Source organism: Emiliania huxleyi (assembly GCF_000372725.1).
Source record: "Emiliania huxleyi CCMP1516 chromosome Unknown EMIHUscaffold_21, whole genome shotgun sequence".
In the NCBI taxonomy this organism is placed as follows: Eukaryota; Haptophyta; order Isochrysidales; family Noelaerhabdaceae; genus Emiliania; species Emiliania huxleyi.
Genome location: NW_005200507.1, coordinates 770,330 through 795,260, shown reverse-complemented (window position 1 = coordinate 795,260; position 24,931 = coordinate 770,330). Strand labels below are relative to the sequence as shown.

The following is a 24,931-nucleotide window of genomic DNA, read 5'->3' as shown; positions in this document are numbered from 1 at the left end:
GCGCCGAGCACCTCGGACGGGGCGGGCGGGCAGATGGTGGTGTAGTCCTTGAGCTGCGCGACGCGCTGAATCACGGCCGGCGAGCGGCTTGCGAGCCAGCCCAGCCGGAGGCCAGGCAGGCCAACGGTCTTGGAGAGGCCGCTCAGGCTGACCCCGATCGCCGACGCCTCGCAGGCCGCGGGGAGAGGCTCCCGCGAGCCGTGCTCGAGCCCGCGGTACATCTCGTCCACCAGCAGGTAGCAGCCGGCCGCCTCGCAGGCGGCCACGACCCGCGCAAACTCGGCCGCCGTCGGCAGCGCGCCAGTCGGGTTGTGCGGAAAGTTGCAGACGACCAGCTTGGTTCTGCCGGGCCGAATCAGCGCGGCGAGGTCGGCCGGGTCAAAGCGGTAGGGCGCACCCGGCGGCCCGGCCGAGGGTCGCCACGCGCTCACCTCGCAGCGCATCGAGCGGGCAACCTCACTGAGCGACTGGTAGAGCGGCACCGTCGCCACGACGTGGTCGTCTGCAGCCAGGAGCGCCCGTGAGGCGAGGTAGATGGCTTCTGCCGGCGCGCACACATTGACGTGCCTCTCGTCAATCGACTCTGTGGAGTACTTGGAGGCGATCTCACGCCGGAGCCACGGGCTGCCCTCGTTGTGCGAAGGGTAGCCGAGGGAGAGAGCTCGCCACCGCTCCGCCAGGTCGGCGTCTGCATGCAGCAGGAGCTCTGCGAGCGAGAGCGGCTCCGTCTCGGAGGAGGAGAGCGAGGCGGAGCCGTCCGTCCAGCCCGGGTAGCGCTCGACCTCGAAAGGCCGGAGCGCCAGCTCCGGGAGCGGCCGGGGAGTGAGCGAGGCGAGGCAGCGAGCACGAGAATTTGAGCAGTGAGCGAGGGCGAGCAGTCGTTGTGGAGCCGTGGAGCGCCGATGCGAGCGGCTGAGCATGCGAAGCTGGGGCCGGTCCCGTAGCCGAGAGAGCCCGCGCCGTGAGTTGGACGCGGTCGGGGGGGCTGCGGCCGGCTGCGGAGAGAACAAACAACACAACCCCCTCTCCTGCGGAGAGGCCACAGCGAGGTGGCGATCTAAGAACGAGGCCGAGGAGAGCGATGAGTCAGAGGATGAAACAGCAGGGGAGAGAACGAGGACGAGAGTGAGAAGAACGAGAGGTGGCATGAAGGTCGCTGCGAGAATTGGTGAGAAACTGCGAAGAGAGATAGGATGTGGTAGACGCCCGAGGGTGGGCGACGGCTAGCACCACACTCCTCTCCTTAAAATCCCTGTGTGGTGGCGGCGTGCCGTCCTCCCATCCCTCCCTTGGGATGTCTGTTTTCTTTCTTTCTTTCTTTACTAGGCACGGTAAAAAGCCCTGTGTGGTGGCGGCCTTCCGTTTTTTTTCCTGGACAATGTTTTTTCTTTTTTCACAGCCTTGTTATTGAGAAGAAAATACCTCTTATCGCGCTGTGCGCTGGTATGCACACACAAACACATACGTGTATATGTCAGCTCTAGCCCTCGCTCCCCTCGTCGTCCTGCACCCGAGGTCCGCATCCGCGCGGGCCTCGTGCCTCGCGATGGGCGCCTTTCCGGACGTGGCAGACGACCACTACGACGATGACGCCGCGGAGATCAAAGCAGCGATCCGTGCCGCCCTCTCCTCAGGCGACAGGACGGCAGTCGGCAGGCTGGTGGGGCAGCTGGAGAAGTGCAACCCGACCGAGCGGCCAGCCACGTCACCCCTGCTCGACGGCTGCTGGGAGACGCTCTACGCGAGCGACACGGCCGACTGGACGCGAGGCGCCGGGCGGGTCCGACACCTCATCGAGAGCTATTGCCCCGGACCCAACGCGTACGCCTCGGTCTTGCAGGCCGGGCCGCGCGGCAACCGCTGGGACGACGTGAGGGACGGGCGCGGTGCGTACGTGCAGCGAGCGCGCCACCGGTTCGGCTCGAGCGAGGTGCGGGCGACCTTCACTTGGCTCGGCGGCGAGGCGTGGGACATCGAGTACGTGAGCCGGGCGCGGCTGCTCCTCGGCATCCCCTTCTGGCGGAGGCGCATACGCGGGCAGGGCTCCCTCGACCTCGACCACGCCGTGCGGCCCACCTTCGTGGACGGCGGGCTGTGCGTCCTGCGCGTGCCCGCCATCTCCGCGGCCGGGACGCTGCTGCGGCAGGAGCGCTTCTACCTGCTGCAGCGGATCCGGCACCGGCTCTGGCAGGACGGCTCCTTCGTCGGCCTGTCGGACGCGCCGCTGATGGGCTTCGACTTGGACCCTTGAGGCGGGAAGAGAGGGGGAGGGAGGACAGAGAGATTGTACATGAACACTATTCACTTGCAGAGAGATTTTACATGAACACTTGAGGCTACCCGTGTCGCACCTCTGCATGTGACCCCGCAAGGCTACCCCTGTCGCGCCTCTGCATGTGACCCGCAGGCGCCGCAGACGTGTGAAAACAAAAAATACAAAAAGAGCTCTGGATGTGTGCATGAGCATAAGGTGTGTGTGCGGAGATGTGCGCGGCTGCTAACTGCACTCCAACCGGTGCTCCAAGAGCGAGCTTTCCCACCCGGCGCCCGGCTGTGAGACCCTTGCCGTCCTGCACCCCCGCGCTGGTCCAGGTGCAGGTGGCGTCCACCACGCCCCACCGCCCCCTCCTCTCTGTCTCACCACAGCCCGAGGGCAGCCAGCACCGTCTTTGGGAAGCAGATGAAGAAGTGCTGGTCGAGGTGGCGGTCGAGGAGAGCCATCTTTCTCTTCCAGGCGCCCTGCCGCGAGAAGAGGCAGGTCGTCATCACGACGCCACCGCCCGCCCTCGCCCCGGAGCGGTCGCCCTGCGTGCCCAGGTCGGGCAGGTAGGGCGAAAGGACGGTATTCGCGTAGTCCCGAATGGCGATCTGGACCATCTGGTTCACTCCCGCCTGCAGGATCACCTCGAGGAGACATATGTGCCACGGCGTCGACTCGATGTACGCCGGGAACGGCAGCTCCGCCAGCGGGCTGAGCGAGATGGCCATCGCCGCGTAGATCATTGTGTACATCCCACCCTCGATGAGATCCAAGAGGTAGGTGCGGGCCCTCTTTAAGACCTGTGTCCGCCGCTGCCGCTCGAGGCCGAACCGTCCCGCCCAAGTCCCGCCGCGACCGAGGCCGGTCGGCATCGCCAGCACGAACGCCAAGGTCACGACCGCAAAAGCAACGTACTCAGGCGTGTCGGGCTGAGCTGTCGACGAGGATCCGTCCACGGATTTCTTGAACATCATGAGCACGAAGGTAAACGCTCCAGGCAGCCGTCGGCGGCGGCAGCGCCAGCTGTCTGATATGAGTTCGGTGTGAACAGAGGTCTAATCCCAGTAAACTACAAGTGCACATGTGCATGTGCCTCAAGAGTCGGCTGGAGCTGTACCCGACACACAGCAGGGTTTTCAAAAAAACAAAATGATTGTGCAAAAACTTCTTAAACAAAACTGTCGTGCTAAAAAATCCAGAAGAGGAGTAGGAAGGCGGGGGAATCCAAAAAACCCGTCCAAAAAGCCACAAAAAGCCAGCGAGTCTCCCGTCACGCGATTGCTCGCGAAGCGCGCATGATGCGTGGCCAGCGTGGGAGGTTGCCGCCGCTGAGCGCTGTCAGAGGAGGCCGCCGCTGTCAGGTCTCGAGGGCCGGCCGGCCGGGCGAGCATCCGCGCTGCCGACGACGTGCTCGAGACTGGCCTTCTGACGACGAGATTCTCGCATGCTTTGAGGAGGCGCTCGGCGAACGGCTGCCAGAGATGGGCACAGATGCTGCAGCAGGGCGAGAGGCTGCTCTGGGCCGGCGCGGGGGCCCCAGAGGGTGTCCATGCGGGGGGGGAGATGGGGTCCCATGGCCCGCCGCAGGCGCCGTTTTTTTGGATTTTTTTGGCGATTTTTTACTTCTTTTCATGGGAACTCGGCGTACTTGCGGCCATGCTATCACGCCTTGCGACAGCCTGTCGGCGCTGCTGACCGTGCCATGATGCACAATTGATCACCTGCATAGCTCGCGGCCTTAGTATCAAGCATTCAGTGACGACCTGATCGTACGGCCAGTAGGAAGGTGTCCTTCCAGCTGCGTGCACGCTTCTGACGCAATGCGCGTCGCCTCGGATTGGCTGCTGGCACTCTCGAGGCTATGCCTACGCAGCCTCGCGCGCATGGGCAGTCAAGAGGGACCACGCACCTTCTCAGGACAGCGCCGGTGCCTCTCTCTTGGACCGGCAAACGTGGTGGTCTCGTGTCACCGATGTGGGACCAGTGCGGCATCGCGCCATCGACAGCTCTGAACTGCGCCTCACCACTGACCGGGAAGGCCGCCAAGTGGGCCAGCACAGGTCGCACATTGTGGCAGCAGTCAGCAGATGCATGTCTGATAGCTAGAGCAGCAGCGTCAGGGTCGCAGGGTGATCGTGTCAAGCCTCTCGCCCGGCCGGCCGCGTGCAGACGGTCGGCCTGTCTTCTGCCTGTCTTCTGTCTGGAGTGATCTGTCGGCGGTCAGTACGACCGATCAGGTCGGAGTTTCTGATGGTTGGAGGGTCTATCTGTATGTACTCCTCGAGATCTCTCCAAATCTGCCCTCTGATTAACCTAGCTTAATCGGGAAGTTGGTGCTAACGGAGACTAACGGAGCCGGGGCCCCGTTTCCGCTCTGCTGCGCGGCGCACGGTGCCTCCGGGGGCCCCCGCGCCCCCCCAGAGGCGAGAGGCGAACACCGAGAGTGCGGAGGCAGCACCGCGACTGGAGGCTGCAGCAGAGCTGCAGCGGGAACATTCCCTGCTTGCACCGACCGCGGGGCGCGGCGTTGAGCCGGTGCTGCCAGACCCTTCGTTCGAATTCCGGTGGAGGGCGCAGACGAATTCGCGCTGATAGATCGTGCGAGCCAGATGCCGGCGCCGGTCAGCAGATCGGGTCGGCACAGCTGCGAGCATTCTCGCGCGGCGCAGCGAGGCTGCTAAAAGGTGCGTGATGAAATCGACATCGGAGCTAGCTCAAAAAAATAAGTGCGCGGGATGTCTGTGGCCCGAGAGCGATATGCCATGCGACCTTGCGTTTGTTTCAGCCGTGTCGGTGGAAACACACCGGCCAGGAGCGGGAGCGCCAGAGAGAAGGCAAAAGGCATGACAAGCAAAGACTCTCTCTAACGCCGCGGTCAAAAGAGACCGACGGACCTTGAATTTCGGCGGAGGCCGAAATTCACACTAGACTGTGAACACACCCACAGGACGCCAAGTACAAGACAATAGGAAGGGAGTGTACTCAGGCAGTCAGGGACGGATGAGTCAGAACATACTAAGAGCACCTAAAGGAGCAAGGCCGGGCATAAGCTGTGAAGTGGTGTCTGCACTCTCCAGCCGGAAACTCTTGTCGGCAGATACCGCCAGCGATCATGACGTACGGCGAGGAGTCGGGTGGTTCGTCTACTCTGCCTGGCGGCAACATTGTCGCGCCGGCGCGCCGGCGGCGCTGCGCCCACCCGCGGCCGAGCCGACAGTGGGCGGAGATGGAGCGCGAAGCGCTGGCGCGGCTCATCCTCGACCAGCTGCCACGATTCCGGTCGCGGCTGTACCTAGCCGACGCGGAGGCGCTCGCCCAGCTGCTGCGACGGTCGCCGATGGCGGAGGTAATGTCGGGCGACTACGCGTGGTCGCTCTGTTTCGAGCCCGCGTTTGTTGCTTCGCTGTGCTGGGAGGGCTTCCTTCCGATCTGCAGCGAGCTGGGCGGCAACGGCGCGCCCGGACTATTCGTGCTGATGCCCAAGCTACACACACACCGTTGCGTGCTCGAGCCGTCGGCCATGCACATCCCTCGCAAGGTGCGCAAGCGCGCCTCTGCATATCGGCTCACCGTCGGGCAAGCCTTTGAAGCGGTGGTCGACGGGTGCGCGGCGCAGCACCGGCCATCTTGGCTCTTCCCGCCGCTGCGCGCCGCCCTCTCCGCCCTCTCCGCCCCCTCCTCCCTCCGCGGCGTCGGCGGCGCCACCCCGTGCTTCGTCACCTTTGAGCTGTGGACCCGGCCTCCCGACGGGTGCACCGAGCCGGCGCAGCTGGTCGCCGGCGACCTCGGCTGCGTCGTCGGTCGGAGCTACACGTCCTTCTCGGGCTTCCACACGGCGAGCGGCTCCGGGTCGGTGCAGCTCGCCCTCACCGGCGCCTTGCTCCAGCGCGCCGGCTTCGGCTGGTGGGACCTCGGCCAGGAGCACGGCTACAAGAGCGGGCTCGGGGCGGCCGCCGTGCCGCGCTCTCAATTCTTGCGAACCTTCCGGCGGCTGCGCGCCGAGCGGAACCGGCTTGCCGAGGTCGTGGGGCCCGGTGGCGACGCGTCCGAGGCGAGCGCCCTCCCTCCTCGCGCGTCGGCGGAAGCTGCCGCAGCAGCCGCGGCGGCCGACGGTAAAGCGCCTTGAGTCGGGCGCCGGCTTGACTTCGGTCGGAGCCGCCAAGATCGCACAATCTCTGGACAGCCATGTCTGTGTGTGATTGGCACGGCAGGAAGGGTGCGGGTGAGGGGTGCGTGACCGTGAGGACGCGGCCCTGGGGTGTGCGTGGCGTGCCAGGTGAGCGCAGGAGATGAGCGGAAGCAGCGAAGTATGAGCGATGCAGGGGGGCTTAAAGGTTGTAGCAAGGGGTGCGGGGTGTGGAGTGCGTGCGGCGACCGACTTTTTGATTCAGGTATAGCCCCTCACCCACCCATCCATCCACCGCTTTGGTTTATCGCGGCGGGGGGCGCCCGCCGCCCACCCCGCACCCGGGCGCCCCCCACTGTTTTTTCTTGTTTTTGATATAGCTTTTATTATATAGGGCGTCCGGGGGGGGGTGGAGAGGGGGGGGGTGGGGGGGGCGACACGAGCAGTACGAGATCTATACTTAATTAGCCAGAGACCACACGCGCAAAAAAAGATACGAAAACATGCGTGAGGCGTAGGCCCGACCGGAAACTATTGGACGGCCACGACGCGCGTCCGCGATCGGTTCTTCCATCTCCCCTCCCCCCAGTACCTCACACTCGCTCCTCGCATGCCTTCCCCTCGATCCCATAGGTCAGGAGAAGTTAGCAGTCACATCTTCTTGAGGGCTGCGTTGTGCACCTCCAGCCTGCGGTTCGCCTCCACCAGCGACTCAAGCCGCGCCTCCGCCCGCACCGCTCGCACCTGCACCGGGGGAGGGCTGGGGCGAGTCGGTTGGAGCTGCCCATGCGCCACAGCTGGAGAGGCTGCACGCCTCCATCTGCTGAGCCTCTGAGAGAGCCTCGGTGAGCTTGAGCTGTGCGTTGCTCGTGCGCTCCCGCTCCGCCCGGAGCTGATCGATCATTACCCCCAGCACGACATTGTCTGGCGCCTTGCCGCCCGCAGAGAGCCTCCCCGCGGCAGCCTCGAGCATCTCGGCCTTGGCGTTCGACACGTCGGGACCCCAGCCAAGACTCCTCGATTTGGTCGTGGGCGGGGTCATTGCGTCTGGATCCGGCTTGCTCGCCCGCGAGCCGCTCGACCTGCGATTGCTTGGAGGCCCCCACTCCTCCTCCGCCTTGTACTCGTCCTCCTTTGCGCCAATCAGGCTGATCACGCTCTTGTACTCAGTCTTTTTCAGATCGCCCTCCTACGCGCGGCGGTGGTTGGCAGATTTGCGGTTTGCGATTGCGATGTGTGTGCTCCCGCGCTTCTCCCTTTCCCCTTAGCTCGCCTGAAGCTCAATAGGCCGGTTGTTGTTGTCCACCCTCCTCCCGTTGATCGAACGGCGCGGCGCCTCCTTGGCCTGCTGCGCGGCATCGATTGCGTACTTTGCCGCGTGCATCTCGTCGGTCTCCACATTCGGCTCGAGGAGCCTCGCGATGGCAGCCATTAGTTGCCGACCGATCCGGCGGTCGGCCGTCCTCCTCGCAACGAGTGTGAAGTGCGCGCGGGCCTTCTAGGCCTGCGGGCGTAGTCTCCCCCCCATCCCCAGGGCTTCCAGGGCTCGCACTCAACCTCTCATCTTCTCAATTAACAAGGTCTTCTCCCTTCTCGACTGTCTGAGTACTGAGAGAGAGAGAGAGAGACTGTCGACTGTCTGTGCTTGTGCGTCTTGGCACTTGGGTCCGGGATTGTGTTGTTTTTGTGTGAACATCTCTTCTTCTGGATGTGAGCTTCTTGTTTTATTTCCCCCCTGTCTGTGAAACTCAGATGGTGGCCAGATGGTGGCCTGTCTATTAAAATTAATAGCCGATCTTTCTTTCTCTGTTCTCGACTTTTTCCTCCACCTTCTTTTCAAGTTGTAAAATACGGCTTACGGGAAAGTTCGTAACACGCAAGAACTGGAATGTACGTAAGAGCCACGTACATGTACAACTAAAATGGTTAGTGGTGCACTAAGCTCCGAGAAACTATGGAGGACCCGTCACCAGACGACGCAGGGCAGACGACGGTGAGGCGGAGCAGTCGCGCAGGGCGAGACGAGGGAGGGAGCAGGACGTTGCGGAGATCAGCAGGAGGATGTACGAAGAGATTAGGCGCAAGCCGAAGGTGACGGGGCGATAGGCCATGAGATCTGAAGCTCACCCAAGCCATTGACGAAGTGAGAACTGCTCGACCCCCCCGGATCATGCTGAACAAGCTCCTCTTGTAGCTCGATCGGTCACACCGCCATCGCCGTCGGGGAGAGAGGGGACGACACTGCTCTGGCAGCGTGCACCTCGGCTCGATCCTGTGTACCGTGTTTGTTATGACCCCCCCCAATGAACACACCAGCGAGGGAGGGCGAGACGATCGAGGGGTCCCGTACCATGCGCAATCGACCCTATCAAGTGCTCAAGCTACAAGCAGCAGGGACCCGAGGGACCATGTGGAAAGTGCTAGTCCCCCATCGGGAGGACGACCCCGGCTAGTCGCCGACCACACCCACAAAAAGAACCCTGCACAGAGATCGCACAAGGGCGGGGACCTGTTCCTTTTTTCCCATCTCACAGTAGAGGTGTCCGTTTTTATTTATTTATTTATCCGAGAAACCCTTCGAGTCGCTCCTCATCGCAAACCCTGTCAGCAGAGTGCGGAGTTCAAATTCTTTTGTTCAAGCCCTGAGAGAGCGGCCGAAAAGACCGCTTGCCTGGGTTCCGGCTCCTACCCGGATAGGGGGTCTGTCGCCCTGACTCGCGCCCTACCTACCTACCTATCCCCAGGCCGCGCAGCGACGCGAAAAAAGATGAAATAGGGGGTAACCTACCTATTGCAGGGCCCTTTTGGGCGAAACAAGACCAACCTACCTACCTATCTGGGAGGGGCCAGCCAGTGGCGACAGACCCCCTACCCGGGTGGAGCCGGAACCCTGTGGGGGAGGAGGACAGGGTCCACACCTGCACGAGCAGGACAAGAATAAATAAATAAATAAAACGGACATCCCAAGCTAGGGCTGGGTCGAGGACAGACAGACACGTCCCCACCTTTGCAGGATTTTGCAAAAGCGAGGGGGGAGGGCGCATCGCCGCGCGGAGAGGGCTGGGACAAGAAGAAAGAAAGAAAACAGAAAACCCAAGGGGCTGGGACAAGACGCTTGGCATTTCAAATTCTTTTGTCAAGCCTGCTGGCTGACGCCCAAAAAGCTGGCGAGTACAGACCACGCCTCACTTTTTCGCTGCGCATGCTCGAGCCCGCGGCGAGGGCTTGTGCTGTGAATAGCAGGCGTAGCCGTACTCGCCAGCCCAAAAAGCCTGTCGGGACCCGAGTCCGCGAGGAGATCGTCGATGCGGTGGTCGAAGCGGTGGAAGCCGTGCACGGATCGACTGGCTCTCGCTCTTCTGTTTGCTAACGCAGGCGCAGCCCTGCTCCAGCCGCAGCGCGTAGCGGTGGTCACCGGTGCCTCTCGCGGGATCGGCAAGGGCATCGCTGTGGAGCTTGGGCGCGAGGGCTACGCCGTCGTGTGTGTCGGCAGGAGCTCCAGGACGGATGCTGGCCCGACGACAGAGCGACCGACGGCCGAGGCCGACCTCACCGTCGAGGCAACTGCCGAGGCGGTGACGGCGGCAGGAGGTCGTGGTCGGGCGCTGCCGTGCGATCTCGGCCAAGATGGCGCAGTCGATGCGATCATGGACGAGGTGGCGCAAAGTGAAGGGCGGCTCGACGTCCTCGTCAGCTCAGCGTACACTACGCCGCCCGGCCGGCTCCGCGGCCCCTTCTGGGAGCAGCCGATGGCAATGTGGGACAGCTGCAATGGCGTTGGCCTGAGGGGCGCCTATGCAACATGTCGAGCGGCGGCGCCTCACATGATCCGGACGGCAGCAGCGGCGGGCGAGGCACCGCTCATCTGCCTCGTGTCGTCCTTTGGTGGCAAGGCGTACACGTTCAACGTGGCGTACGGAGTGGGTAAGGCGGCCGTAGATCGGCTCGCCTCCGACATGGCCTTCCAGCTGAAGCCGCACGGCGTCGCCTCCATCTCGCTCTATCCGGGTGTCGTGAAGACGGAGGGGAACCTGGAGATGGAGCGGCGAGGAGAGTGGGCCGAGGCGAGCGGTGGGCTCGATCTCGAGGCTGGCGAGTCGCCAGCCTTCTCGGGGCGGGCCGTTGCCGCGCTCGCGCGGCTGGACTCCGAGGCGATGCTGGCGAGGTCAGGCCGGGTGGAGGTGGTCGCGGAGCTGGCGCGCGAGCTCGGGTTCTCTGACATCGACGGCTCACGCCCGCCCTCGATTCGCAGCCTCGCGTACCTCTGCCCCAACTTCGTCTTCCCGTCGATCGAAGCCGGCGGCGGCACCGTCCCTCGATGGGTGAGGGACAATGTCCCCGACATCAACCTGCCTTGGTCCATCTTTGCGTCGCCACCACCGGAGCGCGACGCCTCACCCAGGAGCGAGGGTGCCCGAAGCGTCATCTAGTTTGTGCATGCATGTGCATGTGCATGTAGGATGTGGCATGTGCATGCATTTGTGCATGGTGGACGACATATGTGCCTACTCGGTGACTTTTTATCACATTGCATTCCACTAGAGCGTCCAAAACTGATCCAAAAAGGCGCCCAGCGCGACGGCGCAAGTTTGTTCGGTGAGGAGCAGGACGAGGAGGCCACCAGCCGCGAGCTGGCAGCCGCTAAGCTTGCGCCCGTCCCTCCTCCCTCTGAGGGCCCAGCTTGTGCTTCGGCAGCAAGCCAGAGCGAGCAACAAGCAGAATGCCAGTCCGAGCCGAGCATCAAAGTAGGCGGATCGGCGCATCGCCTCGAAGTCCGGCTCCTCGTGAAGGTTGTGCAACAAGGTTGCGATGTCCTCGGGAGCTGCCTGAACGCTGAAACGGGCAGCGGCAGCGAGCATCTTCTGCCGCGAGAGGTGGCGTGTGGCCTGCTCGCCGAAACGATCGTCGGCCCACCGCGCAAAGGCGCCCTGTCCGGCCCTGCAGGCTCGGAAGGCGTCGAGGTTGCCGCCTGCGGCCACTACGTCGCGCACGCGCTGGTAGTGGCGTCGCATCCCCGGCATATTGCTCTCATGCATGAGCGAGGCCTGACCGCCGTTCAGCTCGCCCAGCATTACGGAGCCGGTTGCGATCGTCAGCGGCATCGCCGAGTCTCGCAGCGCCTCTGCGAGGCCGACTGTCTCGAGGAACTCTAAGGGGCTGCTGTAGTTGAGCAGCGCCAGCAAACACGCCTTGGTGCCCTCCTCGTCGAGCACCCAAGGAATTCTCGTGGCTGAGAAGAAGTCTGTGGTCGAGTCAAAGGGCCGCGGCACGGTGTACTCGCTGAGGCAGCGCAGGTCGAGGCTCACGCGGATCTTCTCGGCAGTGCCGAAGCCAGAGTCAGAGTGGGCGCGCCAGTTGTTGAAAAGGAGAGCCTGGCCCGGCTTGAGCCGCCAGTGAGTGCCTCGCCCGGCGTACGTCGCGTTGGCGCACGACCGCTCGCGCCAATAGAGCGACGTTAGGTAGTCCATTGCGACGCGCCGTTCGTGCAATTTCGCGGCGAGGGTGATGCGGGGCAGTGGCAGATCAAAGCGTTGCAGCATGAAGGCGAGCTGCGCGAGGCGCCACTGCTCCGCGCTCATCGAGTGCGAGGGCGACGACCATGCTCGCTGCAGCTCTGAGATGACGTAATCGACGTTGAACGTCTCGGGAGGGTGACCGTCGAAGACGGTGAACGGCGCAGAGTCGGTGGATGTCGGCGTCAGGGCTGTGTGGAAAGACATGTGAAAGGCGGGCGAGAACCAGCCGAGCTTGCCAAACGGTGCATACTCCGCGCCCGGCGTGCTCGCGTGGTGCAAACCGTAGCTGGACCCAAGCTGCCCTGGCGGAACGGTAAAGACATTGCAATAGCATGTGTGGACTTCCGGGAAGAGCTTTTTCACGGTGCGCCGGTTCAAGTGCATGAAGTCGACACATGCAGGCACGATGAACTGCGAGTTCTCAAAGGAGAGGCTCATCGGGTTGTAGCCAAATTTGCTCGAGTGCTTTGACAGTCTCTTTTCAACCTCCATCTTTAGGAGTGCCTCTTCGAACGCCTGCTTCTGCAGCCATGGCGGCATCACCATCTCCACAACCCGGGTCGGAATGTGCTGCTCCCGCGGCCGGACGTGATATGGGCGCACCTCTCCCGGAGTGGACAGGAGCGCCGCCACGTGTATACCTACCTGCGTCATATTGATGCCAAGACCGCGAATTTGCGCGTTAGCCTGGTACCTTCCCTCGGCAATCTCCCGGAACAGCACCTCAAGCCGGGACACTTGATCGTGTGCTGCATCACACAGGCTGCGTGCCTCTTCGCGCGGTGCGTCATTGACGAGCGTCCCTTGCTTCCGCATGCCGCCTTGTATCCGATCAAACAGCTGCACCCTGGGCGCAACGCGCACGCGACGCAGAGACGCCAAACCAGGCCGTGAGTATGGCGAGTGGATTCCGGGAACTTTGATGCCTAGGTGTGCTTCCAGCCATTCTTGTTGGACAGGTTTGCCCGGGGGCCAAAACACCCAAGGGTGGTGCGGACTTGCTAATGTTTTCCTTTGGAGCGGTCGATGCCTCGCCTAGAGTTCGGGTGGACTTGCGCACTGCTTAGCCCTGAGGGGGCTGAGCTGCCGAACGAATCCTCCCGGCTAATCCCCTGACCTGCCGCCTGAAACGGGACAACATTACACCACCTCACACTCACTCCCCCCTCAGGGCTAAGCAGTGCGCAAGTCCACCCGAACTCTAGGCGAGGCATCGACCGCTCCTTTGGAATAGTGGTTAGTGCCGTCAGTGGCTGCACTAGACGCCCATTTAGATCCGCGCGCGGCGCGGGCGGATGACTAGGGGAGAGAATGCGGAGAGACTAGCTCGCAGGTAGATGTGCTCAGCCAAGGGCAAGGGATGAGGGGAATGTGTCAGTGTGAGGGGTGCACCAACCGCAGAGCGTCATGTTTTGCCTTTGAAAACTGAACAGTTTTTTCTTTTTGAGAGCGCCTTCGTTGTTAATAGTACAAACCTTTCTTTTTTGGAACAATTTTTTAATCGTAATCCTGGAATCCTGGTTCCTGCAAATAGGGAGCGCAAATGCACCAAGGTGGCTACGCCTCATCCCGTCCTGCAAAGGGAGGTGACAGGCGTGAGGAGTTTGTGAGTTATGAACAGACGAGAAGGCTAGTGCGCTATGAACAGAGAGTGAGTGCGCTGGTGAGAAAAGTGCCCGGGAACGCCTGCACACCTCTCTCGCGGGGTTCACCGGATGCTCCCCCCCCCCCCCCCTCTCAGATGTACGTAGTCATCGTGTTGATGAAGTTCAGCTTGACCGCATCCACTTTCGGGTAGTAGTATGTCGGCTGCACCCCGGTTGTGCTCGGCTCCTCGACGTAGTCGGCGAGCATCTTGGTGCGGATCGCGTTGGCCTCCACTGAAAAGGCCTTCGCGGCTTCGGCAAAGATGCTCCGCGAGTTGACATGGGCGATGTCGGCAAACTGTCGCGAGCGGTGGGATGCGGGGGGTGAGGGGAAGGGCACGCGAGGCATGCTCAAAGCTAGAGTGCGCGCGGTTCGCGCCTGCAAGCGCTCGTCGAACTCGTTCGTGGTGCCATACACGATGCCCATGGCGAAGGTCTGGGCCGCGTCGAACTCGGTCGGGAGCACGCGCGTGCCGCGAGACGAGACCAGAGGCGTGTAGCCAATCTTGGTGAGGAGCGATTGCGAGTGGAAGGCGCCGCCAGCCACACATGCGCATGCGAGCGTCGCCCCGAAGCTCGTGGCGAGGGCGTCGTAGACGCCGCCATCAGCGAGGCGCTGGTAGGCGCTGGCCAGCTGCATCTCGATCGCCTCTCGCTCGTTGCTCGACGCCGCGGCTTTGTCCACCGCGGCTCCGAAAGCGAACGACGCCGCGATCTCCTCCCGCACGCCCGGCACGAATAGCGACGCGTGCTCCTTGGGCGCGCCAGCCGGTAGGACGAAGCCGGACATGTAGGCCTCGGTGCCGCCTGCCGTCGCTGCGGCGAGCTCGGCAACAATCGTCGCGGCAGTCGCTTGGACGCCGCTCGAGCTGGTCACACAAAAGACCGAGGTGGCGGCCTCGCCGGTGCCAGAGAGGAAGCCGTTGTCGCCGCTCCAGAGCAGGACGCGGACCTCGGCGACTTTGAAGAAGACATTGGCCGATAGCGCCTGCACCAACGGTACCAGGCCGGACGCGAGCGAGTTGGTGCAGCGCCCGACGCAGCGCCAGCCAAACGCCACGGGCAAGGACATCATCATCGCGCTAGCGGTAGTCGCGGTCATCCAGTGCATCGCGGCATGAAGGTTCTGGAAGCAAAAGTAGGAGGCGGTGACGGCGGCGGTGAGAACCTGCTGCCAGCGGCTGCCGGCGGCGGCCGCGATCGTCTCGGTCACCGTGCCATCCTCGATGATCTCGGCCGACGACGGAAGCAGCGACAGCCGCGAGCCGACAACGCAGGCGCGGAAAGAGAGGCGCAGGTGCATGTACTTTGTCGGATCGAGAAGCTTGAGGAGCGACCTCGCCCAGTCCGGCTGGCTGGCGGCGTTCCCAGTGGTGTCAAGCACGTACTCTTGCGGGCCGGTGTCGTACTCCAAGAGCCGCGCGAAGAGCGTCGTCGAGTAGAGCTCGCCGACGAGCCGATCGGTCGGGAAGTCGGCGCCGTAGCCCCAGATGATCTCCTTCCCCAGACGCGCAGCCTCTTCTTGCGGTAGCTTGAGGCTGTGCTCGATGACCGAATTCTGCGCCGTGACGAAGGTGCTGGGCGCCCACGGCTGGCCCACGAGCCGGTGCAGGCTTAGTGCTCCGATGATGGTGTTGATGTTCTCCTTGAAGTTGTATGACGCGAGCCCGTAGTCGAGCTCGAAAAAGTTGCCGACGGCCTTGACGTTCACGTCGCGCGGCAGGTAGAGGCCTGGGAGTTCTGTGGGCGAGACCGCATCAGCGAGCGCCGTCCGCAGGCCCGCGCACGACAGGCACCGGTCCAAGCTCACAGCGCACGACTTGGTGGCGTCAGCGCACGACTTGGTGGCGTCAGCGCAAGACTTGGTGACGGAGCCGAGGCATGTTGTCGCGCTCTCGCCCTCACCCTGGTCCTCCGTTGAGATGGAGCTGACGTTTTGTCCGTGCTTGGCGCGCGCGTCCGAGATGTAGCGTTGCGTGGGAGGCGGGAGGGCAGGGCGGGAAAGCATGTGGATGTAAGGGTATCTCGGAGAACAGTGAGGACGACTGTGCGGTAGCGAAAGGCAGCGCGGGCAGCCTCCAGACCATTTGAGCACACGGCCACCCGCCATAAAAACTATCTCGGTGGAGTGCTCTCTCTCTACTCCCCTTGCCAAAGACGCCAGCAAGCTCGCCTTCCCTGCCTGCGGCCGCGGGCGTGCGGCGGGCACGCCAGGCTCGGCGAAGCTCGGCGCGGGTCTTCGAGCTCGCCGCCGGCGACGAGCCAGCATGGCTCGTCGCTCGACGGGAGCCTGTCCAGTATGCTCTGGGCATGCTGTACAGCATCGCCAACTCTCTGGGAGGGTCTACAGGGACAGGGCGGGCCGTCTCGGGCACGATGGCGCGCTCAATATAGTACCACGACTACCAGCTCTCCGATCGGGCCGCCGACAGCGGGCTTGCGCAGCGCGCCGCTCGACGGCAGGCTGCTCCCCACCCTTCCAACAGCATCTGATGCCTCGCTTCTCTCGCTGCGACCGCATCCGGGGGCCTGCGCCGACCGCCTCGCTTCGCCAGCGCTGCCTATGACTGCGGCACGCACGTCGGCTCGCCGCCCGCGTCGCCCGCGGCGGGCCCGCATAGCACGCCGCTCGTCGGGGGAGTGCCAAGGAGGTTGTGGAGTACAGGCTGCCTCGCTCAGACCGAGTCCGACGCGGCGGGGGGCCGCGGTCGGCGCTGCTGCGGGGCTCCTGCGCTGTGGGCTTCACCATCGTGTCCTGACTGCGTCGCCGACGCCACTTGCCGCTCGCCGCTGCCTTGCACTTCCCTGCCGTCAGGCAAACACACACACACACACACACACACACACACACACACACACACACACACACATTATTAATAATCGGGTAATAATTATTAATTATTAATCCTCGAGCGGCGGAGCGGCGCGGCGGCGGGCGGCGCGAGGCGGCGGCGCGGCGAGGCAGCGGGCGGCGCAGGGCGGGGCGGCGCGGCGGCGGGTGGGGTAATTAATTATTTGTTAATTAATTATTAATTAATAATCATCGGGCGGCGGCGCGGCGCGGCGGCGCGGCGGGGCGGAGCGGGGCGGCGAGACCATCTGCAGTTACCGGGCCTCTGGTCATTGGAGAGCGGCAATGGTCGCGCCGCCCTCGACTCAAGGGGCTGCCTTCCAACCGTCGCTGCTCAGGCCGGGGGAGGGGGAGAGGCCTCCTGTTCCTCGCGGAACGTGCGCGGGCCGACCCCTTGCCCGGTCTGCGATGCAGGGCGGTGGTCGTGCCATCTTCGCTTCGTACTCGAAACCACCACGCCGCAACCGTCGCCGGCGCCGCGGCGCGCGACACGTTCCCGTAGGCCGGACTGTCCTCGACGAGAGTGTGTGCCGCCAAGGCGGGACACACTCAGGGGCAGTGCCGACGGGACGCGGCTCGAAGGGTGTGGCTCCGCAGCGCGGCTGGCACTCGTCGCAGAGGCCTCACCTTCGAAAAGTCGGGCATGGCTCTCCCGGGGCCCGCAACTTTCTCGCTAACACGCGCGCACCGCCGAGCCTGCGGCGGGCGCGCTGCGGCCGCACGTCTAACTTCGTCATAGTGCCACGACGTGCGGCCTAGATTTAGCCCACGCGCCTCTGCTCGCAAACACTCACCCATTGAATTGTCACTGCCCGTGAGTGCGAGATAGGGCTAGCAGTAGGCAGCTAGCCTCTGAGGAGGGCGTCCATAGACACCTCACTAGACCCCACACACGGTCTCGTCCGTGCCTCGCCGGCCGGCGAGATTGCTAGAGGTGGAGCGCATGCTGCTCTAGCCTCGCATGTTACCTCCTGTCGTCTGTTGTGATGTTGTGCCCTTGTTTGTTTCTCTTGGCACCTTGGAGTGGGTACAGTGCTGGGGGGGGCGACAGGAAGAATGTGGCCCTGATTATGTGTACGCCAACTCAGGGTGTGTGGCAGCCAGCTGGCTGTGTGTCTTGTGAGCTTGTTTGTGTCTGTGTGTCGCTCGTGCGTGTCGTCATCATCTGTCTAGCGTCCACCCATACCGCGTTGGTGTCCAGCCCGAGCCTGGCTGTTCTTCACCTTTCTACCTACCTACCTACTTGAGCGTTTTCTGTCTTTATTATACGAACGTACCGAAAATGTTTCTTAGTGTTTTTGTGTGAGAGCGATGTGAGCAGATTTTCAATGTACGTGTATGTGGCTCTCACGTGCATTCCCGTAGCGGCCCGCGTCGGAGGACTTTTTGCTGTTAGGCTGACTATACTTTTTTCCCTCTCGCACCCCGTCTCCTTTCCGTTCCTTTTTTCTCTGCAGCACCCTCTCTTTTCCTCGTCTCTATTTTCCCGGGGAAACCATCAAATTTTCCGGGCTGAGTCAAGTCTGAGGCTGGTTTGGGCCCAAAATCAGCCAAATCGGCAAAATACCGGGTATTTTGCGGGTAATGTAGAGACGATTTAGGTTTGGGGAGGGCGCGAGTGGGAGACTTTTCGGCGGTCGAAATGCGGCGGTCTGGATGCGTCCTCTTTTGGACGACCCTGTGGGACGACCTGGTGGGACGACCTGTGGCAGCGATCGATGCCGTCACCGGACGCGGCGGCGAGGCACACGGGCGCCGGCGTGGCGCGTCGGCAGGCCCACCACGAGCGGATGCGCGACGAGCGCGCTCGGGAAGCGGCCGCGGGCGACGCGGAGCTTCCGGCTTCCGCCGGAGGACGACGCGGTCGAGATAATGGCGAGCGCCGTCCACGTGCTCTACCCGCAATACCTGGAAATACCGGGTATGTTGCCGGTTTCCTCGATTTTGCCTCAGTGCTCAGATACAGATTTTGCCCCAGACCAGCTCTCAGACTCAGGGAAACTCGCGAGTTTCCAGAATGAAGCTCACCAAACACCTCTGTTTTCCTTGGAAATTTCCGGAAACGCAAAGTAAGTGCTGGGCCCCCTCTGTTTTCCTTTTTGTTTGCCGGAAAAGTATATGCAGGCCACAACTCTGCTGACAGGGTTTGAGAGATTTTTAGAAGCCAACAAGAAATGTGGCAGTGGCACACACAGTGATTTGGGCTCGGCAGCTTGTCGACTACCAGCCGAATTCTCTTCTCAGGGTTTGCGATGAGGAGCGACCCGAAATTTAGATGTGATCAAAAGAAATGTGATCAGAAGAAAACTGTTTTCGCTGGCTTTTCGAAGAGAAAAAGAAAGTTGAAAAAATCGTCTTGTCCTTTCGCCTGCGGAAACGTTTAGCTCTCCCTAGATGTCCCCAGCCGGAAGCTCCGACGAGTTGCCACCTCCAGTGCAGCTCGGACCTGCGCACCTGCGCATCTTCGCTATGCCGGAGACCCCCAAGGGCAAGGCTGCGGAGACGGACTGGGTGCCCCCCCCCCCCCCCCCGCGCCCCCCCCCCCGCCCGCCCTACGCGCCCGAATCGCCCAACCAAGCACATCGGCCCGCACCCCACCGGGCGAGGACTGTCTCACGCCGATAAGCGAGACTCCAACGCCGGCCAAGATCAAGAAGGTGGGCAAGGACCCGGTCTTCGGCGACAGCGTCGAAGACGAGGTGTTCTCCCCGCTCCCGGCCGCACACCCCACCCACCGCCCTGACCCCGCACCGTTCCATCAGCACACGGTCGCAACAACAAAACAAATGTATTGCTAAAAATCTCTCTCACGGTCGAGTGCACCGTGGATCCGAGCAACGGCGTGTCGGCGTCGTCTTCACCACTGACTGCACTGTGGGCGGTGCTGCCGAGCCATGTATGTGCGTGACGTACTACGGAAGCACTTGATCGCAGTCGCAACGCATATCCAGCTTTTCGGAAAAAAAGCTCCCCGGACTGGCGCACGCAATGGCCTCCGGCTGTGCGTGCGGCGGCTCCTCGTGGTCCCGCGAGGAGAGCCTCGGCATCACGCTCACGGTTCTGGGCGGCATGCACTACGGCTACAACCTCGCCATACCAGCCGTCGCCGCCAAGGGCATCGCCGCATCGCTCGGGCTTCACATAGACGAGGGCTACCTGACCTCAATCACGCTCCTCGGCGCGCTGCTCGGCTCTCCGCTAGCCGGCGCCGTGGCAGAGACCAGCGGCCGCCGGATGTCCACCATTCTGGGCGAGTCCCTCTCGGTGCTCGGCGCGGTCGCGTGCTCGCTCGCTTCGTCGCCCACGACGCTGGCCGTAACCCGCTTCGTCGTCGGCTTGGGCGTGGGCTTCTGCACGCTCTGCAAGCCGCTCTACATCTCGGAGACTGTGCTCTCCGACAGGCGAGGCACGGTGCTCGCCCTCTTTGCGCCCAGCGTCGCCGTCGGCATCCTCATCGCGGAGGCCACACCTCTGCTGCTTCCGGCGGGCGCCGCGGAGAGCCCGATCTCCGTCGCCACCGGCGCCTCAAACGCCTCCCTCGTCGGCGCACCGGCGCCCGCGGCGGCCGTGTCTGCCGCGTGGCGGCTGCAGGTTGCGTCGGGCGCTGTGCTCCCCGCCACTCTGCTCGCCATCGCCGTCGCCGCGATGCCCGAGTCTCCCGCCTGGCTCGCCATGCGCGCGTCTGGCAGCGACGGCGGCAGCGGCGCGGGTCCGCGCGAGGGCCCTTCCGACGAGCTACTGGCCGAGGAGCCGGGCGCACTGGCGCTGCTCGGCTCGGGCAGCGCGCGGCGGGTCGCCTTCCTCGCGACGCTCCTCGCCTTCGCGCAGCAGGGCACCGGTGCGGCGGGGGTGATCCTCTTCCCGAAGGAGCTGGTCGGGTCGGCGGTCGAGCTGGCGGGCGCGCCGCAGCCGTCCTGGGCGCTGCTCGTCGTGCCCGCATCGAATTTGGCCGGCGCAGTTGCAGGCACCGCCCTCATCGGCGCCGTTGGCTGCCGGCGCGCCATGCTCGGCGGGCTGAGCGGCATGACGGCCGCCACCCTGCTTCCGCTGCTGCTGCCGCGGCTGCTGCCGCCGCCCTCCGCGCCGATGCTCGCCGCCCTCCTCGCCAGCTTGGGCGGGTGGGCCATCTTCTTCCAGCTCGGGCCCGGCTGCAGCTACTTCGTCGCCGTCACCGAGGCGGCACCGCCGCGGCTGCGGGCCCTCTCCGTCAGCCTCGGCAACAGCGCGCGCTACTTCCTCGAGCTGCTCGCCATCCGCTACTTCGTGCAGGTGTGGGGCGCCGCGTCCCACGCCTCCCTCCTCCTCGGGGTCGCCGCCGTGTCTGCGCTCTGCGCCCTGCTCCTCCAGCTGCACCTCTCCGAGTCGCGCCACCCGTCGGGAGGCATCGACCTATCCGCCACATGGCGCTCGTCCGGCGCGGAGCAACTGCCGCGCGGCGCTTCCGGGTACACCTCCGCGCCCGCCGCCGTCGCCGCCGCCGCCACGCCGCCGCAGAGCGTGCGTGTGCACGGCGGGGGGGGGGTGGAGGGGCGGGGCATGGAAGGGCGGGGGATGCGCTCTAGCGGGAGCGCGCCCTCGCTGGCGACGCCCAACGGCTCGCTCGACGCTCTCTTCCCGCCGCTCGCGCGCACGCTCGGCCGCCTCTCCGCCTCGCGGCCGCCGTCCTTCCTGCTCGACCTGTTTGCAGAGGCGGGCGGCTCCGAGAGGGGCAGCCGCGGGTACAGCCCCGCAGGAGGGACGCCCCCCCCCGCAGGGGAGCTCTCCGTCACCGTGGCGGCCGCGGCCAGCGAGGATGCCGACGAGCCATACGCTGTCGAGGGGAGCTTCGCAGGCCGCGCCCACCCGCGCTGCCGCCGCCGCTTCTCGTCCTTCGAGACGCTGCTGCAGCACCTCGCCGCGTCGGGGTCGATCCTCGTTTGCTCGACCGCGGTGCGGCTCACGCCCGCCGCGCAAGCCTGCATCGAGGGCTGGAGCAGCCGGCTCGGCTACGAGCACGCGGCCGCGGGAGCCGCCGGTCACGCGCCGCTGCTGCAGCAGCTGGTCGACGACTTGCTGCAGTTTCAGGAGCTGAGGGACTCGGACCTGCTGCATGCCTTTGTATTTGACGATTGACGATGGTGGGGGAGGTTATAGCCGCTGTGGCCTGTGGTGGCGCGCCGTTACGGTATTGGCGTTGGCGTTAGCGTTATATTACCCAAGGCCTATCCGGCTCTCGGCCAATTCGACACGGGCCCTCCTGTGCCCACGGACGCCCATCGCACCCCGAGAAAATGAATCTGAACGTAACACGTCTCGCTGGGGCACGCGCGCGGGCGGTCGTGCGGGCGCTGGCTCCAGGCGAGCCGCGAGCCCGCGAGTGGCGCGAGAACCACGACGCACGTGACATACACACTCACACACGAGATTTGTGATTTATCAATCCCGGGGGGCGTTAGTGAGGGCAGGACGCGCTCGTTTGTCATGCGCGACACGCATGGTGCCGCCGCTGCCTCGTGCGCGCTTCTTCTTGCCCGCGCCCCTCGACGTGAGCGGCGGGTGCGGCTCTGCGCGCGTCTCGAGCACGCCCTCCGCCCAGCAACCGGCGAGCATCTGCTCGACGACGGCCGAGGATCCTTCCACCACGTCCTCGCGCGCCAGCCACTGCGGGTACGACGCTGTGAGCTGAAGGAGCGCTGGAGCTGCCTCGGGGGGGAATGTGAGCCTAGTTGCGGCCAGGGGACCCCGCGCGCCCTCCTCGTCGCCCTCCTCCTCGTCTTCCTCGTCCTCCTCGTCCTCCTCGCCCTCCTCCTCCTCCGCGTCACCCTCCTCGCCCTCCTCACCCTCCTCGCCCTCCTCACCCTCCTCGCCCTCCTCCTCGTCGCTGCCCCCTTCCTCCGCCTCGTCGCCGCCCATGCCCGCAGCGCCCCTCGGCCACCTCATGTGGTCCTCGCGAGCGTTGCCCACACAGTGCTGCAGCTGCACAAAGCCTCCGCCCCGCACCAGCCGGCGGTGCGCAGGGTCGCAGAGGCGGAGGAGCGTGCGCGAGCCACCCGCGGGCGGAGGGCCGTGCGGCGGCGGGGCGAGGGCTGGCGGCGGGAGCCGGTTGCAGTAAAAGTCCGTTGCGAGCTCCTCCGTCGCCTCCTCGATGGCGGCCGGCGTCGCACGCCGCAGCAGCGCGCGCAGCGAGCGAGCGACCACTTCGCCAACCTCTCCGCTGCCACGCGCCCCTCCCCACGGCGCGTCGGCCGCCTCCTCCTCCGGCGGGGGCGTGAGCAGGCAGCCGAGCGGCAATCCAGCCCGCAGCTGGCGCGAGAGCGAGCCGCGCCCCTCTGTGGCGGTGCCGAGCAGGCTGTGCAGCAGCGGCGCGAGGACGTCGGCGTAGGTCTGCCTCTGGTAGGTGGAGACAGTGATGTGCGTCGAGCGGTGCTTGTCCGAGCACGCCGCCTCGTGCACGAAGCCGCGAGGCAGGTAGAGCAAGTCGCCTGGCCGCAGGGTCGCCCGAAGCACCCTCCGGCCGAGGCGAGAGCGCGGCAAGTCGCCAGACGGGCGGTGCGGCAGCTCATTGCCGGGCTCCGGCGCGTAGACGGCCCACGTCTTGCGCCCCTCGGTCTGCAGGATGAAGACCTCGACGTCGTCGTGGTGCGGAGCGAGGCCTTGCGAGCCCGCCGGGGTGAGGTAGACGGACGCTCCGCACAGGGCGCCAAACCGGCACTCGAGCGCTGCAAGCAGCGTCCACAGCCGGTCGCAGTACACCTGAGGCCTGAAGAGCTGCACGGTGTATCCCGCCTTCAGCTGTTCGGAGACCCAGGCGGCGCTGTAGCCACCAGCCGGCGGATGTGCCTCCGAGCGCCCTCCCTGCCCGCCGATCGCGCAGCGAACCACTCGCATGGATGAGCCAGCGGGCAGCGGCCCATGCTCCTGTAGCAGCCGGCGCAGCCTGGCGTGCGAGAAGAGGCGCGAAGGCTGGCCCACGTCACGCAGCGGAACCCGTGAAGGGTCGCAGGCAGAGCCGGAGCCCAGCCGATCAAAGTGGCTGCGGTCGGCGGAGCGGCGCACGAGGAGCGGCCTCCGCTCCCACGTATCTCGTGCGAAGATGGCGGGTGGGTGCTCCGGGCCGAGGAGCCACTCTAGTGCGTCAGCGGAAGCAGCGTCCGGCAGCATATACGCATATACACACACACACACACGCTCTCACGCGAGGAGGGCGGTGCGGCGGGCGAGTCGGGCCGCGCGGCGCTGCTGAGCTGCGGCTCCGTCGTCGAGCTCGCGACTGACTCGCAGTCTCGTCTTTGTACACACAAAAGAAACCCGCGGTGCACCCTCGCTGCCGCCTCCCTCTCCACCGCTAGCCTCGCCACCACCACCCAGCTCACCACCGCCGTCGCCGCTACCATCCGAACCTCTAAGAAACCCGCGGTTTTGGCCACCCTCGCTGCCGCCTCCCTCTCCACCGCTAGCCTCGCCACCACCACCCAGCTCACCACCGCCGTCGCCGCTACCATCCGAACCTCTGCTGCCCTCGCCGCCGGCACCGCACTCGCCATCGCCGCCCCCCCCTCGACCGCTGCCCTCTCCCCTCACCCCTGTATATACACGTGTGTATACACTCGAGAGAGAGTACTCGTGAGCCTGCCCCGCGTCCAATCTTTTTCTTAAAGAAAGTATCTAATACCAGCAGGAAGGAGTAGCGAGTACGCAGATGTGCAAGAGAAATAACGTGCACCTCCCGAACGAGCGCGGGAGCAACAGGGTCCGGGGCCGCCCCGCACGAGCAAGCGAGCACGGAGCAGCGCATGTCGCGGCAATGGGGGCGAAGTTTTGCACGACGCTGAATGATGGCGGAGAGACTCTAGTCCCTCAGGAGCAGGTCGTCCGCAGCCGCCACGCCCCCTCGCGCCTCGGAGCCATGCCGCCGCCGCCCCGGCTTACGAGGGCGGCGGCTGAGCCGTCGGCGGCGGCGCGCCGTACTGCGCCGCGTACGCGCTCCACTGCTGCGCCGCGTAGGCCGGATGCTGCGCATACTGCTGCGCGGCGGCGGGGCTCTGGCCGTACGGGTCTGGCGCGGCCGCGTACTGCCCGCCGTAGGCGGGGTACTGCGGCGTGGGCGGCGGCTGGTAGCTGTAGCCGGGCGGCATCGCCCCATACCCGGGCATACCGCCGTACCCTCCGTTTTGGTCGTAGCCGTACGAGGGGGGAGGCGCGTGCAGCGCCGGGGGCGGAGCGCCGTATGGCATCGGCGGCATGCCGCCCCGCGACGCGGCGCCGGGCGGCGGGCGGCTCGGGTCGACATAGCCGCCGGTCACCTGGCACACGAGGAGAGGGGGGGGGGGGGGGTTGAGCGAAAAGGGGGGGGGGGGGGGGTTTCCGGGAAGCCCAAAAGGCTTCCCCGTGCGGTGCCTTTTTTTTTTTGGGGGGCAAGGGGGGGCAGGGGGGGCAAGGCAAGCCCGGTTCCCCTGAAAGGAGGGCCCGGGGGAGGGGGGGGGGGGATAAACCCGGGGGTTTTCCCCCCTTTCTGTTGTATATGTTCCCACCGCAGGAAGGTAGAGTGGTGTG

At 64.7% G+C, this 24,931-nt stretch overlaps 7 protein-coding genes across 7 annotated transcripts in view; 4 read left to right on the top strand and 3 right to left on the bottom strand.

The window, feature by feature from the left end:
• Positions 1–1,471: 1,471 nt before the first annotated feature.
• On the top strand, positions 1,472–2,251 carry EMIHUDRAFT_99998 (hypothetical protein; the record flags this gene model as incomplete). Its single annotated transcript, XM_005780905.1, has 1 exon — positions 1,472–2,251. One exon carries the CDS (start codon positions 1,472–1,474, stop codon positions 2,249–2,251), a length of 780 nt encoding a protein of 259 aa, XP_005780962.1.
• A 140-nt stretch (positions 2,252–2,391) lies between these two features.
• On the bottom strand, positions 2,392–3,294 carry EMIHUDRAFT_434816 (hypothetical protein). The gene has a single exon (XM_005780904.1). It carries the CDS (start codon positions 3,232–3,234, stop codon positions 2,638–2,640), a length of 597 nt encoding a protein of 198 aa, XP_005780961.1. The 5' UTR covers positions 3,235–3,294; the 3' UTR covers positions 2,392–2,637.
• Positions 3,295–5,486: 2,192 nt separating this feature from the next.
• On the top strand, positions 5,487–6,386 carry EMIHUDRAFT_204443 (hypothetical protein; the record flags this gene model as incomplete). The annotated part of the gene is made up of 1 exon (XM_005780903.1): positions 5,487–6,386. The coding sequence occupies one exon, from the start codon at positions 5,487–5,489 to the stop codon at positions 6,384–6,386; it is 900 nt and encodes a 299-aa protein (XP_005780960.1).
• Positions 6,387–9,588: 3,202 nt separating this feature from the next.
• On the top strand, positions 9,589–10,816 carry EMIHUDRAFT_204441 (short-chain dehydrogenase/reductase; the record flags this gene model as incomplete). Its single annotated transcript, XM_005780902.1, has 2 exons — positions 9,589–9,613; positions 9,762–10,816. The coding sequence occupies 2 exons, from the start codon at positions 9,589–9,591 to the stop codon at positions 10,814–10,816; spliced, it is 1,080 nt and encodes a 359-aa protein (XP_005780959.1).
• Positions 10,817–19,387: 8,571 nt separating this feature from the next.
• On the top strand, positions 19,388–21,511 carry EMIHUDRAFT_99993 (hypothetical protein; the record flags this gene model as incomplete). Its single annotated transcript, XM_005780901.1, has 1 exon — positions 19,388–21,511. The coding sequence occupies one exon, from the start codon at positions 19,388–19,390 to the stop codon at positions 21,509–21,511; it is 2,124 nt and encodes a 707-aa protein (XP_005780958.1).
• A 303-nt stretch (positions 21,512–21,814) lies between these two features.
• On the bottom strand, positions 21,815–23,539 carry EMIHUDRAFT_204434 (hypothetical protein; the record flags this gene model as incomplete). The annotated part of the gene is made up of 2 exons (XM_005780900.1): positions 21,815–22,100; positions 22,314–23,539. 2 exons carry the CDS (start codon positions 23,537–23,539, stop codon positions 21,815–21,817), a joined length of 1,512 nt encoding a protein of 503 aa, XP_005780957.1.
• Positions 23,540–24,045: 506 nt separating this feature from the next.
• EMIHUDRAFT_434814 (hypothetical protein) overlaps positions 24,046–24,931 on the bottom strand; it is a 2,020-nt gene continuing 1,134 nt past the window's right edge. The window contains exon 2 of the mRNA XM_005780899.1: positions 24,046–24,681. Coding sequence (XP_005780956.1) covers positions 24,304–24,681 — 378 coding nt within the window. The 3' untranslated portion in view covers positions 24,046–24,303. The remainder of the gene's footprint in view (positions 24,682–24,931) is intronic.

What these genes read in the sequence shown, in the direction of transcription:
- EMIHUDRAFT_434816 (XM_005780904.1), bottom strand. Translation starts at nt 3,234, where the DNA reads ATGATGTTCAAGAAATCCGTGGACGGATCCTCGTCGACAGCTCAGCCC.